General features: G+C 42.0%; 1 protein-coding gene across 4 annotated transcripts in view; it reads left to right on the forward strand.

The window, feature by feature from the left end:
- Positions 1–12,160, forward strand: part of ntrk3b (neurotrophic tyrosine kinase, receptor, type 3b) — a 204,416-nt gene that overhangs the window by 116,035 nt on the left and 76,221 nt on the right. For 3 of the 4 annotated variants that reach the window (XM_069690324.1, XM_069690327.1, XM_069690326.1), the window contains 2 exons: positions 1,982–2,031; positions 4,222–4,324. In XM_069690324.1, the coding sequence (XP_069546425.1) occupies positions 1,982–2,031; positions 4,222–4,324 (153 nt within the window). The remainder of the gene's footprint in view (positions 1–1,981; positions 2,032–4,221; positions 4,325–12,160) is intronic. The other variant, XM_069690325.1, reaches the window with a different exon arrangement.

Raw genomic sequence — 12,160 nt, forward strand, 5'->3', positions numbered from 1 at the left:
TTTATTCAGAACAGCAAGAATAACATACAACAAAAGTCTCCAGCAGGTTTCCCACCCCGTGAGCAGGTGGAGTGTTTGGTGGGCAGCACAGTGTAAATACAGTCACATTGCTGAAACGGTGGCTTTGGCCCGCTCTCACACTGCATCATAAATCTCATGAGTGCGACGTGTGGTTTAGCCTCAGGCTGTTGTGTCGGCCTCAGTGTTGATGGCTCAAACAAAGTGGGCCGGTCTGATCTCTGACCTTCATCTCGATCTTCTTCCATATGAGGCCATTCTTTCTAATCAGCCATGGATTATAAAGCCGCAGCGAGGCCGGGTGATGGAGACGGATAGGCGCAGACTGTGTGGCGAGCTCGCATGATTGCGAGTGGCAAATTCCTGTTGCCATACATGTGCACTGTCACACGGCTCGTGGGAGTGAGGCAGGTGAGGGAGAGGTGTTTAGAGTGTGAAACATTACGGCGGCGCAGTGTGAGAGGAGTTCAGCCGTGGAGCAGAGACTGACAGGCTGACTAATACTAACACTGCTGAGGAGAGAGGAGGCCAGAGGGAGGAGAGGAGAGAGGGGTGAAGGCGGGGAGGGAGGCGGGACACGGAGATGGTAGTTAGGGCACTCACACTCCAGTGCAGTATAGTGTGTGTGTGTGTGTGTGTGTGTGTGTGTGTGTGTGTGTGTGTGTGTGTGTGTGTGTGTGTGTGTGTGTGTGTGTGTGTGTGTGTGTGTGTGTGTGTGTGTGTGTGTGTGTGTGCCGGAGCCAGTGGCGGCCAGTCCACCATGTGGCCATTCATTTGCCCACAATTACTCTCTGATGTCCTGGCTGGAGGCCTTAGACTGGAGCTTCCCTCACACCAGCTCATTTCATTTCATGGCTCTGCCTTATGACACTCGTTGTCACATGCTGTTTGTCAGATTCCTTGTTTGTACAGGTGTAGCATTTTAAAATTAATAAATTAGTGCTGCAGAGCGTAGAGTTCCGCTACCTGATCCGAGTCCAACTTGCTCCAGTTCTGTCTGAAATTTCAGGTCTCTTTTTTTCTCATAAATGTATTAGTTTGGTGCATTTTTAAGCTGATTTAATTTCACCTAATTTAATATTTGACACTTTAAGCTGCGTGAGCTTCTTTTCTGTTTTTCTGCTTATATAATTGTGTGTAATTCTGAAGCAGCTTGTTTGAAGTATTCTGTCTTTCTGTATGTGCAAGCACGAGCATGGATTTGCACAACTGTAATAAAACTTCCACAATGTCTTCTCATCTGGGGGCTTGAGTCTGACTGGATAGCAAATGTCAGGCTTTGTAAGGAACTTTGTGACAGGTGTCAGGTTTGAATATGTATTCAAGGCTGTGCAGACAGACTTCGAACTGAAAGCCTTTAATCAGCCACAAGACGTAAAAAAGCGTATTGTTCATCAACATTGTCTCGAGCTTTAATGGCACAAGAACAAGGAAGGCAACACTCTTCCGATTTGCGGCAACCCGCTTCTATAAGCTGGTCCCTTTCAGTTCATGTCGAGAGATATCATTTTAATTTGATTCTCTAACTTTCAGCAGTTTATGTAAAAAGAGAGAAACACAAATGAGGGAAGCACAAAAGAATGTATTTAACTGGACCTATCTGAAAACATGAATAAAACCATTTTGCTCTCTCAGTTATATACACAAGAGAGCACATCAGGTCTCCTAATTCTAGTCTGTTAGGCTGTGCATTAACCCGTGTAAATGTTCCCCTCATTTAATGTGATGATGGGTGAATAAACAGGTTCATTCGGTGGAATTACACCACTCTGGATTGAAATTTTTTTTTTTAAATCAGTTTGTACTTAAAATATATTTTCCTTCAGAATACACTGCATGAATAAAAAGAACATGAAGCCATTATACGCACTACTATAAAGCAGTGCGTGAGTAAACCGCGGCCATTAAAGGTTATTTTCCATCCACCGCCACTGACGCCTGTGTTTGTGCCTCTGTGTTGCAGCTCCACCGTCAGAAGGTGATTCAGGCCGACCAGACGAAGACACATTCGGGGTGAGTTTTCTCCTTAATGATGTTGATGAAACAGCTGCTAAAGATGGCGCCTCTGGTCTCAACAGAGAGCCGCTGTGTGCTTTTAAACGCAAAACCCAAACCGCCTTTTATTTTGTCAAAGGGCCGTCGTAGGGGTGTGTATTTTGCCTGGATGTGCAGCGCCGCGGCACAAATACTTCAACCCAGCAAACAACGTTACAGTCAAAGTTGTATGTTTGGCCACTTATGATGCTGATGATGGTAACGCCGTCCTGCAGTGGGTGATGCTTTTGTGAAACGTTATGTAACAAAGGGGTTTTGTACAGTTTCTGATAGCAGCGCCGGTGAGTTTTTCCTCTGTGCTTCAGCAGATAGAGCCGCCGTTAATGGGCTGTTAATAGACTTTTTTAATGGCAGACATTTTGACATATGATAGCAGGAAAAACACAGGTGCAATTAATAACATTAATAATGGCTGCTGTCAGTGGGGTGCGACAGTTCCACTTTCCCGGGCATGAGCTCACTGGCTCACTGACATGCTTTACTGAGATTTCTAAATGGAAGTGAGCCACTGGGAGAGTTATTAATTCTACCTGAGCTTTTTCCTGCTATGACCAGTTCAAAAGCCCAGTGTGAAAAAGGCTGTCGCAACATCTTTTGTCGGCAACCACACGGAAAATATTGACATCACTGATGTGTGCAGCTACACCTGCTAACAGCTACACATCTACAATTTAGAGTGTTTTCATCATTTTTTGGAAACAATCCGTGATGCATGCAAAGTGAGGCCTTTCATTTTTAGCTTGCAGTCATCAGTTTTGCAGACAGAAAATGACGGCACTAACAACATTCAATATGTGAGACTTAGAAAACGTATCACTTCCATAAGTTACCTGAAAGAGGTCTGTCCTGACTTTTACTCTCTCATGGACTTGAATAGAGGTCACCCGGGTGAACATGCTGTGTTTGTTCCACCCAACAACCCCCGACCTCTGCTATGTGGCACATGATGTCCTTCTTTGATGGTCCAACATGCGTGTTATTTTCACGCCGAGGCGAGACAAAACGTCACACTGACATGATATCCTCTACTGCTCTGATGGATATATTAGACAATTTTGTACTTTTTTCCAGGTGTAATTATGACTTGGATATTGATGTAAACACTATTTCCAAGGGGTAGACTGATACATAATGTATCTCCTATATGACGTGAATACAGTGTTACTAGTGTAGGTATTCAGATAATTAGCCAAGTATTTTAACATTGTGTTTTTGGTGTTAACAAATTACACAAACCTCTTTCAATGCTTTCTTACTACAGGCCCATACACAGAGCTTCAGCATGTGTGAGAAATCCACAGTTTGACAGTCTTGTCATACCCATAGACACATAAACATGTTGACTTGTCATAGAAGGAAAAGAAACAGAAACACATGGCTCAATTCCATCAAATGAGCAAACATGCTCAGTCCCTGGACTCTGGTACTGACTCGCCGAGATGGAACTCTGTCCTTTTTAATATTAATAGTTACACCTGTGCTGCTGCTGCAACAAGCCAAAATGTCTTTGTTTGGCTGTTTAAATCTTAATAAGTGATTCTATTTGATGTTTAAGGAAATGCTTACTTGTTGGATGATTAAATGTGACATTAAACATGAACATAAACCCATGCAGGTGATGATTAGAAGCAAACTGTACTGAGTAAACCCTGAAAATCAGAATTATTGGCGGTATTTTCTCTGAACATTCGCGGTTTGTAGAGTTGAAATCAGGAATCGCAGGTTGTAATGAAGAGGATAAGCCAGGATTTTCTAAAGCAGCCGCAGTTACTTAGAGTCACATCATTCAGTAAGTCTGGCTGCAGATTTAAATTACATTCTGTCAACCTGAATACATCACAAAAAAGACATGTCCTTACACCACACACACACACACACACACACACACACACACACACACACACACACACACACACACACACACACACACACACACACACACACACACACACACACACACACACACACACACACACACACACACACACACACACACTGGTGTAAATCTGAGAAAGCGTTCGTCACAATCTACTGGCTTCATGTCTGATTTGCAGTATTTAAGGTGATCAGATTCTGGAGAAGGATTACAACGTGAGCCCCTTCCTCTGATCGCTGCCTGAGTCTGACACAGCGTTTTCGTTTCTCCAGGTTTCCATCGCCGTGGGTTTAGCGGGCTTCGCCTGCGTCCTCCTCCTCGTCCTTTTTGTTCTCATCAACAAATACGGCCGGCGCTCCAAATTTGGTATGAAAGGTAAGTCTCCGCAAACAAGCAGACACGCTGATAGGCAGGCAGACGGTTAGCTTTGTTTTCCACCTTTATGCCAGTTGCATCATTGTACAGTATCCATTCCCCCGGCTAATCTTCCTTTCAAAACCTTTGTTCGATTGAAAATGTACATGAGCAGCCACTATGGAAGGCCTACTTTCTCCTGCATGTTAAATGAACATGCTGGATTTGAGTCCTCAAGAGGACTCATTTAAGAAAATAATATTTTTTTTTCCCCCTTTGGAAGGGACATTCATGGTCTTGGTGACTGTTTAGCATTGCTGTACTTGAGTCCTGCTAAAAGGCCTACATTTCCCATCACCCATACACATGCACACATGGAGCAAAACGGATCAATACTAAAGAAGCGTGTGCATGCAAACAACTTCATATATTCACTGTGTCTGCTATGTAAATGATCACATGAGGATTCCTGAATTAATTAGCGGATTTGGTGCTGTCAATCATGCTGAGTAATTCAATAGGATTAATGTGTCTTTTGTGCATGCTGAGCTTTCATTTTGGGTCAGGTCCAGGTTTTTTTTGATTATCTCTGGCGTTGGCGTGCCGGAAAGGAAAACACTGTCGTAGTGTTGAGGAGAGGAGAGGAGAGGAGAGGAGAGGAGAGGAGAGGAGAGGAGAGGAGAGGAGAGGAGAGGAGAGGAAAACACTGTCGTAGTGAGAGGAGAGAGAGAGGAGAGGAGAGGGAGGAGGAGAGAGAGGAGAGGAGAGGAGAGGAGAGGAGAGGAGAGGAGAGGAGAGGAGAGGAGAGGAGAGGAGAAGTCTGACTGGTTCAGGTTTAGGTTCAGACATCTGCTCATCCTTGGTTGTTTGCGGCGGGCGAGTTTGTGTGTGACTCAGAAAACAGTGTCGCTTCACCACAAAGTGCTCCTGCTCCATATGTGCTTTTTTAAAGTCATAATTTCTGTCAGCTTCTTACATTTGTTCCCCTTTAAAAAAAAAAAAAAAAAAAACTACAATCCGTACATGTTGTAATAACATGTCACCATGACCCCCACTTCAGACCATGCATGTTCTTCATTACATACTGTAAGTATGGTTTAAAGTAGCATTAGCCGCTTCCATCTTTTAATTAGCTCCTCTACAGGATTAGCGTTCGTTACTTACCTCGGTAAAGAACTCTCTGCTGTAATTATTTAGGGGGTGCCAATTATTGCATTGGTTCTAATCAAGGATGGGTCTTATAGCTAATGAGGCTTTACAGACCTGTTTGTAATGTCATAGGAATTTTTAGCCATTCCACACAGAGAAAACAAAAGCCACACATCAGTAAGGAACCCTGATAAAGAATAAGTGACGATAAACCTCCTGAGTTGGTCTGTATGAGATGAGATTTAATCGTTGCCGCAGCTGCTCGCTAATGATGCTTCTGCTGTTCTCCAACTTTCTCATTCCTCCCTGTTAAAGCACCTTTATTTAGTACATGGGAGTGCATTTTTATACAACAACAGACCAGGTGGATATTTATTTCCAACCACAACTATGAGTTGCTGCTGTGATTTTGATTTAATTCACATTGCACGCAGCATAGAATCAATACAAATCTGGGTGTAAAACTCAGTCTGCCGGTAATCTGTGTTGCCTTCTTTTTTTTTTATCACTGGCTATCAAATCAAAGGAGAGGCTCTGCTTCATGTTAGGAACTTAGCATGTTTTAATGCCAAGAGCGCCCGCTGATACTGTAGGAGTCCATTGCAATGTGTGCGCCGTACACCCACCATCAACACATTCAATATGATAAAATTCAATTTGAATGCAATAATTTAACTTAAGCAATTCAAATTCAGATTATATAGGATTTAAATTCAGCTTCTGGTGACATATTTCTGCCCATACCTTCGTGGCATCACTGTTACACTCTTGTTTCTACACTCAAACTGAACCCAAAACAAACATTATGAAGAGAAATGTGACATTTTCTTTATGTATTTATTCTAAACAGAACAAGTGAGGACAACAGTGACATAAAAACAGCAAAATGAGGTTATTGAAGTAATACAGAGACAAACAAGTAGAGGGAACATATTTTACGTTAAGACTTTTGCCTCAACACTTCCTGCTGAAAGACTTGAATCATTTGGTTCATTTGAGCTGAGTTGCCTCGTTCAAGGCAGGAGAAAGAGACACTTTAAAGCTTGAGCAAATCACCTGGTTTAGCCATCAGCACGTCTGAAATATACAAGTTTTTACAAAATTATCAGTATGATATAGTGCCTATAAATGCAAAGGATGAAAATTCGATACCTTTCTACTGCCATAAGGCTCAGCTTTATGTCCTAACGTAATGATTAAGAAACAACCAATCAATATTACGACAGCGGTGCTTCCTCGTCCTATCAGGTTGTAGTTTATGTGGCCAGACAGTGAACACAAAAGTCTGTCGAGTTTAAATGGAGATGCTACTGTCTCCGCTGTCACTGTGAGTGATTGAGGGTATAAAAGACTTAAAGAGAGGTGATGTCATTGTGGACTCTTTCAGGACCTCGAACTGTTCAGTACAAAGGCCTGATTTGTCCAGCGTGTGTGTGTGTGTGTGTGTGTGTGTGTGTGTGTGTGTGTGTGTGTGTGTGTGTGTGTGTGTGTGTGTGTGTGTGTGTGTGTGTGTGTGTGTGTGTGTGTGTGTTTTCTCCTCCCACTCTTGTTCTGGAGAATCAGCTGGAAGGCTTGAAGAAGTCATTACCTTTGGATGGAGCCATAATGGATTTTCGCTCCACTAAATCACTGTGGCCCTTTTGGTTGTTGGAGTTTGATCACCAACCGTTTCTGGGCATCCAATAAAAACTCTGTTTTTATTTTTTCTTCTTCTTTTTATGTGGTTGGAGGCTGTGTGTGTGTGTGTGTGTGTGTGTGTGTGTGTGTGTGTGTGTGTGTGTGTGTGTGTGTGTGTGTGTGTGTGTGTGTGTGTGTGTGTGTGTGTGTGTGTGTGTGTGTATGTGTGTGCGTGCGTGAGAGAGTTGATTTGCTGGCATTTCAAGGCCCACCGACAGGTCCGACTGATACACTGCTGCTCCGTTTATGTGGTTGTAATTGTGGCTTTATGAAAGATACTTTACTCATGTGTGAGTGTGCATATCTCCTCACACTGTGGATAACCTGTTGCTCTAATCAATATGTTGTCAGCCTGCCTCCCAGCTGAAACATCATGCAGCCGGATCATCAGGCTCATCTTTCAAATTGTGATTCACACCACTGGGCTTTGAAGTGTCTTTCACACAGATTTTTGTCAGCGGGGAATCAATAATGCTTCTTTAGAAAAAGACACTCAGCATGACAGTAATAAGTATTGTGCGCCCCTGTCATCTTTTATTATGTTCTTGTGGGAAATTGCCCCACCCCTGCTGCTGTAAGTGCAGCCAATATACAACAAAATGTGTATAATTTTTTCACCTTCCTGTCTTCTTAACACACTTCCTTAAGACAGCGATCACAGTATGCGTCAAGACTGTATATTTTCAGAGTGGATGCAGTAGACGTTTTAAACAGTAAGTGATTTTAAAGCCATACAACTTTACGAACTTAATGAGAACTAAAAAGGATTTTAGCTTCTCTCCAACATGTATGCTTAAACTTTAAGTGAAACTGAATCGGAACTCGGTTTACAATTGATCACAATACACAATCCATTATGGTGAATAAAATAATAATGACAGCACAATATGAAAAAAACCTTCCAGGTTATATTCTGACATCCCATCTGAAATGTTTTTGTAATCATTACAATACAGCAGCACATCCAGCTCTGGATTTAATGAATAAAAAATGTTTTGAATTGATTCTGAAGGCCCCCAAAAGAGTTTGGAAATCAATGCCACATTGTGATACGCTCTGGGTAAATTTGGTGCTCATCCACAATAGTTGTTGGCAGCTGCTGTGAGTTTACATAAGGAGCAGATGATACGGGCACTATTTTTGGCTGCATTTCACGACAGAGTTTTGATTGGAAATATACAGTGAACAAACAAATATGTCAGATAGACATGACAAATGATGGAAGAAACGGCGGAAAGGGAGGTGGTTATTAATCAGTAGTGCCAAGATGGATGTTTCTTAAACTAACTGAAGCCTGAAACTCAATCTGCTATATTTAGTTCATGACCTGCAGTACAGCTGTGTGGCTTTCATATATACTTTTTTGTCAGCTGTCATTTCTATAGAACAGAGTGAAATAATTTCTCTTTTCCATCACAAACTATCCTTTTTTCTTCTCATTTTTAGAGCTGCAGAAATAAACTAAATTCATTTTGTAAGTCTGTACTCTTTATTATATTATTTATTGTGTGTATTAAAACAATATGACTTCCCAACATTTTGCATGTAGCACATACAGCAGTGAGGACTGTATTAGGTATGAAAAGTTGAAAGCACACAACTAACAGTAGTAGATATAAATACTACCACTGCTTGTAGTAACCTAGTAGTTTACATTGCGGACCAGTGCCACAGTGTTTGGGACAAATCTATAGGCTTCTCACCGCATGCTAACTTTATTAACCTGACTCAGTAAACACTTACAGCTCAAAACATGTGGGTGCTTCGTCCCACAATATGCAACAATTCTGCCAAGCCTCTGGTGAAGTGTGCATTCACAAGGTGTATTGTCTGAATTGGACTTTGATCGTTTAAACCACCTCATTTTATAAAAAGGCAGTCTCCAAATTTCTATGTTAATTATCTAGATGTTTTTTTATTTGTCTTGAAGCTTCTTTTTGTCTTTTATGCTTTGAATTGGTTTTAATTTTCCTCATAAAGCATTGCAATTCTGTTAGGAAAAGAGGGAATGTGAACAAAGCTTATTATTATCATCACTATTAATAATAAATGTACTCCAATATGGCATGCCTCCATCCTGTAAAGGTCTTGTTACCGTAACTCTTTAACCACAGACACAGTAGGACTGCATGTCTGTGGGAAAAATAAATCAGTTTATTCCTTAAACAGAAGCTCCAAAACTTTGAGAAAGGACCCGGGGGGAGCAGCAGGCGAGGAAACTGTCAATCATGGCTGTCAATCATTGCAATCATCAAGCACTGTCCTCAGCCTCAAGCCGTGGTAGGTGCAGCTGGATGTAGAACCAAAAAACGAGAGTTGAATATGTAACTACAGTTCTGTGAATTCTGCCTGTCAGATGTTATAGTTAGGCATCAAACTTGTCCAGGTTTCAGCAGTGAGTGGTGTCAGTGGTCAGAGGTAGGTGGTTGGTGGTGGTGTTTGTCAGGAAATGTCTTGTGAAAGGGCCATGTTCAAGATATAACAGGGTCTTAAATTCATCTTTCAAACTGGCCTTCATAAATTGAGTGAACTGTAAATGATTACGTATAGACCGTTTAGCTTAAGACACTCGATTAGGTAAACCAAAAGGCAATACTTCAAATGACATTATTTCCTATTTTCTAAAGCATATGCAATTGTAAAGAGATTATTGTAAGCACTGTGTTTAATTGAAAATTGTGATGTTCATTTCTCACAGTTTACTGACATTTTGTACGAGAAGATTTATTGATTAATCAACAAAATGATCAATACTCTAATCAGTAATGAAAGCAATGCTCAGCTGCAGCCCTGCAATTAGTCAAACAGTCTCTGCGTTCCAATATCCATTCTACCATAGTATTTAGTACACCAGAACAATATTTTGTGTGTCCCAATATGTAGTATGGTACATGTAGTATGCCAAAAGTACCAGGATGTCCTACTGTATTTGGTCGTATTTTGCAGTATGCAGGCCAGCATGCTCTGGCTGATGTAGCGCTGTGGATAATTTTTATGATGAAGTAGTATGTCCCAATTGTATACATACTACATGCAACAGTTCATACTTTTAAAGGTAGTGAAAATAAATAGTGTGCGATTTGGGAAGGCAGAGTGTATCTCACGTTGATCTTTTTATCTCTTAAACCTCTTAAATGCACATTTAAACTGTTCTCACTCTGGCCGGCCTCATGTGACATACAACAAACTGCATGTTCAGGATAAATAACACCCAAGAACCCTGTTAATGTAAGGAGATTGCAAATGCTGCGCGAAGCAAAGCATACAACTGATTTGTAAATGCTGAGACACTAAGACGTCAGGGTCAGATGAAGTCGAGGTAGAAGGACCGGGCACTGGTCTACCTGGGAGTCAAGGGGTGCGTACTGTTCAGATTTAATCACATTTAGCCACCTAGCCATTCAGTAAGCACTGCTTCTTAAGGTTATCTCTCAGTCATCAGTGGAGCACGCCGTGAGAACTGAACCTGTGACATTTGTTGAAACATCGGCCCGTCCCCTCTCCTTAGAATTTTGACTTAATCCACACAGACAGTTTCGGGTTTTTAGACATGCAGACAGACAGGTAGATAAATCACAGAGAAGCCCACTAACTCAGTGACGCACACACCTATACACACACGTTCACTCACAAACCGTACCCTGCAGCGGTCTGCTAGCCTCTGTGATCCAGACGTGTGTGTCAGGGCGACTTACCCTCCTCTCCGCTACATTACCTGAACCGGGCCTGGGGATGATCAGGCCACACACACACACACACACACACACACACACACACACACACACACACACACACACACACACACACACACACACACACACACACACACACACACACACACACGCGTGCGCGCGCAGCTGTATTTACTGCATCACTGCCTCACTTGGCCTCCAGTGGCCAGAGTGAGCTCAGCTGCTGAGCAGTGAGACACGTCCGTCTACAGACAGACAGATACTCTTGCCATGTGTCTGTTCAACAAACGTCAAACACGGTTTAAGCCAAAAAACTTTTCTTTGAAGTGTCATAGAGACTGTTAAATGAAAAGTAGACCTTCCAAAATATAACTGTAAAGTATTGAACAACCGTCAATTACATTACATTACATTTCATTTAGCTGACGCTTTTATCCAAAGCAACTTACAATAAGTGCATTTCAACCATGAGGGTACAAAACCCAGAACAACAAGAATCAAGAAAGTACAATTTTCTTCAAGATAGCCAAACTTCAAAGTGCTATCAGTAAGTGACATTTTAAGTGCTACTATTAAAGGTAAAGTCAGAAGAGGTGTGTTTTTAGTTTACGGCAGAAGATGTACAGAGTTTCTGCTGTCCTGATGTCGGTGGGGAGTTCATTCACCATTTAGGAGCCAGGACAGCAAACAGACGTGATTTTGTAGAGTGTTTATCTCAGTGAGGAGCAACAAGCTGATTGGTGGAAGCAGAGCGGAGGGAGCGGGCTGGGGTGTAGGGTTGGACCATGTCCTGGATGTAGACTGGACCTGATCTGTTCACAGCACGGTACGCAAGTACCAATGTTTGGAAACGGATGTGGGCGGCTACTGGTAACCAGTGAAGGTGATATGTCAGTTGATATGTCAGTTGAAATTATAAGAGTTTCCATGGATACAAATCAGGAGGGACAACCTTGGTGAACTATCCTTTATACTGTATAATTGATTGATAATGTGTAGACTGGATTCCATTCAGCTGTTTGCTCGACATTGTCAACCAGCAATCTTCAATGAAGACCACGAGACCCAAACAAACCTGAAATATGAAGTTTCAAAGTGTTATGAGAATTAGTCATTTAAAGTGCTCCACAGTTTTAGATACAATGTGTGATGCTCCCCAGCTCTTTATACCACATAATGGGAACCTGAAAAAGATGTTCCCCAGCTCTAAATTCACTAAATATGACATGGGCTATTCTGGGTTAGGGTTAGGGTTGAACGGGGGAACATAGGACCGAGGGGATGTTATGATCCTGGGAACATAGGATCGTGGGAACCTAACACCCCAAGACCATGGGAG

This window comes from Brachyistius frenatus, unplaced genomic scaffold (assembly GCF_029030835.1).
Source record: "Brachyistius frenatus isolate BFR_SWC_R1_liver_20210118 unplaced genomic scaffold, ASM2903083v1 Contig_9, whole genome shotgun sequence".
NCBI classification, from domain to species: domain Eukaryota; kingdom Metazoa; phylum Chordata; class Actinopteri; family Embiotocidae; genus Brachyistius; species Brachyistius frenatus.